We start from the raw sequence: 5,523 nt of genomic DNA, 5'->3' as shown, positions 1-5,523 counted from the left end.
CTAAAATAATACATTTTCTCATTATTCAATTGTATTAGGTTAAAGACTTTCAACTTCAACTTTTACAAATTATTACCAAAAGATTTTTGATCATCCAAGACTCAACCAATTTAAGGACCATTAGGAATTTGAAAAGTTTGAAAAGAAAGGAAGAATTAGAAATTTCTTTAAATATTTTACTTCATGATTCTCTATATTTTGTATAATTATTTTTAAAAATAATTCTAAAAAATAATTAAAATATATATATTTTTAAATACTCTATTTTAAAAACAATTCTTAAAAAACTAGTTAAGGAATAATGGACAACCAAACTCGTTTTCATATATATTTTTTTCAAAAACAAAAAACCATTAATATTCCAATGAATTCTTAAAGAAACGTTTTCTATATATATATATAAAAAAATGATGGGAGGTGTTTTCAAGTTTAGAAAATAATTTTCTGTTTTTAAAAATAAAAAACTATTTTTAAAAAATCTTAATATTTATTATTTTTTGTTGGCAACTATCAATCATAAGGTACGAAATCATCCATATGAGAAAAACCCATCAAGGAATTTCATTAAATCCCAACTAAAATCGTTTTGTTCATCTTGTGGGGATAAATGATACACTAATGCATCATTAAGGAAACTTGTAAACCAACGTCACTAGAGAATTAAAAGAGACGTGTTAGTTTCAATTTCTTTTAATTAATTGGGACTAGGGCATCATAGTGAAAACCATCTTGTCGGCAACTGTAAAACCAAAATTTTAAATGTCTTCCATGTGAAGAACGTTTTCCCCACTTACATACGTAGAAAGTACGTATATTTTTTCCTACCATATATAATCAGACTTATATTGGCCTATAAGTAGGAACCTTCGGTAAGAACAGATACCATCAATTCTTCATAAGAGATCAACCACCTACTCCTCTCCTCTCTTAAGAAATTAATGGTCTGTCCATAGTTCAAGTGTTCATGCATTTTTTGTATTCCGTAGCTTTGATCTTACACTATTCTGCAGTTCTGATCATCTCCATTTGAATTATCAGTTGATCATTCTGAAGAAACCCACTATTCATTTCCTTGGATTTTTTTCAATTTGCATGCATATATGCTATTAGGCTTTCCCTTAATTTTCTTGAAGTTCAAAGGACAACTACACGCATGCAGCTTTCAGATTCCTATTGAAAAAAGTTTGAATTCAGAAACGGAGCTTCACAGGAAAAAAAAAAAAAAAAAAAAAAAAAGGAAGAAAAATAAGGGAAGCTATATATATATTATCAGTAGCAAAACTAATGTTTCTCACTTCCCAATTTTCAAAATTTGCAGCAACACAACGTGGATATGGCGACGAGCTCATCTGATGTAGCCATTGAAGGACTGAGGCCGCTTCTGAGGTATCGTATATGAGTAATAAATTTTGGTTTATATGTATATATATATAAATCAGCAGTTTGTGGTGTTTCTGAAGCTGATTTACAAAATAGAAGAATATATTTGTATATTAGATGATGTGTTTAATTGTTATTTTCGGGAATTTCCACTCTGTTTGTTTACTAAGAAATTAATGGAGTTAACTTGTTGATTTGGTAGTGATAAGGAAGGTCTGGATGACATAGCTGCAGCAAAAATTGAGAAGTTGACCGCTGAGTTGCAAGAGCAAGAGCAAGAGCAAGATCATGAGGAGTGTGATCCTGTCGAGAGGATTAAAGACGGGTTTATTCACTTCAAAATCCACCATTTCGAGTACGATGGCACTATCTCTATAAAAAAACCAAGTATACCTAAAAGCATACATGAATAATCAAGAGAAAATAAAGTCTAGGAGAATCCTTCTCCCCTTTTCTTTTTTCCTTTGAATAACTTGGATAAATTAATTTTTCTTATGGATATGGCAATTGGCATGATTTTTCAGCAAGTATCCAGATTACTATAAACAACTTGCAGAAGGGCAACACCCCAAGGTACTCTTTATAAGCTATGATTTCCTAATCGAACACCATTTTTTTTTCCCTACCCAGTTTTGATGGAACCTTACCTAATGGAACATTTTCTTATCCTTCAGTTTCTGGTGTTTGCGTGCTCTGACTCCCGCGTTAGCCCCTCTCATGTCCTCAACTTCAAGCCAGGGGAAGCCTTCATGTGCAGGAACATTGCTAACTTGGTTCCTGCATTTAACCAGGTGGATTTCCCATTTTGCAATAATAAGCTGTCTTTGACCAAAAGCCATGGCATTCTCATTAGCTTTGTAGCAGTCTTGCATTATACATGTGTTTGTGTGGTTCACAGTTGAGATACTCAGGAGTTGGTGCAGTCATTGAATATGCAGTCAAGCATCTTGAGGTGAATTCCAATTCACTTTTTTTGTCTTTTCTGGAGGGATTTCTTCATGTCTTTATGGATGAGAAATTAACTTAATCACAGGTGGAGAACATCCTGGTCATGGGGCATAGTCGCTGTGGTGGGATAGAGGCCCTTATGTCTCTTCCTGCTGATGGAACTACTTCCAAGTATGGCTCATAACCTAATTCCTCCATTATTAAAAACTTACTACTAAGCTTCATCTTTCTCACCCATATATCTAACTGATATTTGCAGTGACTTCATCGATGACTGGGTCAAAATCGCTTTACCGGCCAAGGCCAAGGTGGAATCAGAGTGGAGCGACGCAACATTTGAGCAACAAATTGAATATTTGGGAAGGGTAATTTTATAAAACGTTTTAAAGTCATTAAATCCTTTGAATTCAAAGGGATAATATCTATATGATTTAAAGTTAATCATTATAAATAATATTAGAATACGTTCCCAATCCAGTATGAGAATATTGTGTCCACATAAGGGATGATTATGATATCGGGGAAAAAAAATTTGAACACGACATATGTATGAAAATATCTGCATGATTTGAAGTGAATCATTATAGATCATCATGAGTAATGAATAATTTTGTGCAGGGAGTCGGTGAATTTGTCCCTAGTCAATCTGCTGAGTTATCCATATGTGCGGGCAGCATTAGCTAATAAAGCTTTGAAGTTGATGGGTGGTTACTATGACTTCGTTAATGGAACTTTTGGGCTCTGGAAAGCTGATTTTGATATTAAACCGCCAATTATCATATAAATTTGGAGCAAGTCAAGCCCCCAACCAACGTGTTTGCTTACTTTTTCACTTCGACAATGTAGTGTTTTTGTGTTCAATGATGAATAATTCCCAAGGAAAAAAGACAGAGCGACTTCTATGCTTGCTCTACTTATCTTGGTTTCCTCTATATGCTGTCTGAAAATAATGAATTTGTTCATGCTGATTTTCTTTTCCTTTTCCTCGGAATCTTTTGATATCCTAGGCAACATCATTTGCTTACTCATGCATGTGCATGATACATCTATGATAAGGTACTTCATTATATGTATTGCTCACAAGAAAACAGAAAATAGAGAATATTATTGATGACATAAATTAGATCTAATTATTGGATTTCCAAAATATCAAAGATTTCCTTACACTTTGCATCCATATCTAAATCATATGCCCCTTTACTCCATTAAGTGTCTCATTTGCTTCCTCACACATCTCTTTTAACCATGTACTATCTTTGCAAACTCATCTATATCTCGTAACCTTTTTACCTAAAAATATTCTTAATAATTTTATTATATAAAAAAATTAAAACACACTCTTAATCAATCATTGCTTTTAAATCTAGATTTGACCGGTTGAACTGTCTATAAGATCATTTTTTTTTTTTTGGTATTTCATGAAGCGGCAGTTCAAAAAGTCACCCACTTTCCTTTCAAGCATCAAACGAGTCAACAAGTCAACAACCCCGTTGTTGTGATTATATCCACCATAATTAAACACCCACCTTCAATCATAAATTCTATTAATACATTGATCTAAATATTAATAAAATTTCTAATTCATCCCTTTCTTCCCTATCATACTTTCATTTTGCTTTTTCTTTCTTTCATTTTTCAATAAATAGAAAGCAAAATATTATTTTCCCAAACTTGTTTATCAATAAGAAAAATATTTGAAACTAAGTTTGAAGTCAGTTTCAACATCTTTTATATATTTTTAAAATTCATACATAAATATTATGTTTGTTTGTATTGTAAGACTTATTATTTATGTAATTTTTGACAAATATTTGTGGTAAAACATTTATGAATAATTTAAAAGTGAAAATATTATAAAAAAAAATATGGAGGAAAATTAAAGGAATAAAAGGATACAACATTTTGAGAAGTACAATATCACAATATGATGCCCTAATGAGTGTACAAATGTCTTATACTAATGCTCTAAAAATGGTCCAAATCTACAACTTTGAATTCTCTTCTTGATCCCTTCTTTTCTAAATCTAGGAAGAAAAAATGAAAAAAAAATTAAGAATGATAAAAATGCTCGTTTAATATCATTAGAAATGGTTATTTCTTTATCTATTATTCAAGAAATATAAGGTCTGTTTGGTTTCTATTTTCAAGAACTGTTTTCTGTTTTTAAAAACAAAAAATATAAAAAACTTGTTTAGGGAAAATGGTATGTTTTTATTTTTAGTGTTTTCTATGTTCTCAAATACTTTATTTTTTATAATAATAATAAGATGTTTTCATTGTTTTTTCACTGTTCAAGGAATAAAATATTTTTCGTGTTTTCTCTTCCTTCTTTTTGTGTATTCTTAGCTGTTTTTTTTTTTTTTTTTTTTTTTTTTTTTTTTTTTGTGTTTTCACAAAGGTGGGCTTCATCCAACCACTACACCCCCACCCGCAAACTCTTTCTTTTTCTTTAAATTATTGAAATTATTATACTTACACATGACGACAAAGTCATCCCTTGTTTAAAAAAATTATAATTGGCATAAAATTTTCAAAATTGAATAATTTTTTTTAATTTAAATGAATTGTGCATATGAAAATTATTTATATATTTATAATATCAAGTTAATAGAAGAAAACACTTCATTAATTAAAAATATAACTTTCAAACATGTTTTTTGTTTTACTTATTCTAAATTTTTTTATTTATTAACTCAACCAAACATGTTTTTTTGTTTTTTTAGAACAAAAACTGTTTTCAGAATTCAATTTTCAAACACAAGTTTTTTTTTTCTGAAAATACAAAAAATTGTTTTCCAAAACAGTTTTCAAAAGCAGCAACCAAATAGGCCCATAACTTTTTTTTTTTTATAAAAAAAATTATTAGGATTTTTTAGAGATTAAGGACCTATTTGACAATTATTTTTGAAAACAAGTTTCTGTTCTCTAAAACAAAAAATTAGGAAAACAAATTTGATAACCAAAAATTATTTTTTATACTTTTATATTCTTTTAGTAATATCAATTGTTTTTCATTGTTTTTACTTGTTTTCTAAGAATTATTTTAAAAAATAATTATATAAATATATAAAATGATTAAAAATAAAGTATTAAACATAAAATTATTTTTAAAACATATTTAAAAAAAAATTAAAAAAAAATAAGTTAAAAGATTTAGGTTTTTAAACATATTTTTGTTTTATAAAATATTAAAAA

General features: G+C 29.2%; 1 protein-coding gene across 1 annotated transcript; it reads left to right on the top strand.

Moving 5' to 3' along the window:
- Positions 1-872: 872 nt before the first annotated feature.
- Positions 873-3,311, top strand: LOC117904255 (carbonic anhydrase 2-like). Its single transcript, XM_034816776.1, has 9 exons — positions 873-941; positions 1,319-1,386; positions 1,583-1,735; positions 1,905-1,953; positions 2,055-2,171; positions 2,279-2,332; positions 2,414-2,499; positions 2,588-2,693; positions 2,948-3,311. Exons 1-9 carry the CDS (start codon positions 939-941, stop codon positions 3,110-3,112), a joined length of 801 nt encoding a protein of 266 aa, XP_034672667.1. The 5' UTR covers positions 873-938; the 3' UTR covers positions 3,113-3,311.
- The last annotated feature ends 2,212 nt before the right edge of the window (positions 3,312-5,523 follow it).

Source organism: Vitis riparia, chromosome 17 (assembly GCF_004353265.1).
Source record: "Vitis riparia cultivar Riparia Gloire de Montpellier isolate 1030 chromosome 17, EGFV_Vit.rip_1.0, whole genome shotgun sequence".
NCBI classification, from domain to species: domain Eukaryota; kingdom Viridiplantae; phylum Streptophyta; class Magnoliopsida; order Vitales; family Vitaceae; genus Vitis; species Vitis riparia.
This window is presented reverse-complemented; position numbering and strand designations above follow the sequence as displayed.

Excerpts from the sequence above, each read along its gene's own strand:
- LOC117904255 (XM_034816776.1), top strand. Across the intron at positions 2,172-2,278 it reads TGGTTCCTGCATTTAACCAG|TTGAGATACTCAGGAGTTGG; the intron begins GTGGATTTCCCA and ends TGTGGTTCACAG. Across the intron at positions 2,500-2,587 it reads GCTGATGGAACTACTTCCAA|TGACTTCATCGATGACTGGG; the intron begins GTATGGCTCATA and ends TGATATTTGCAG.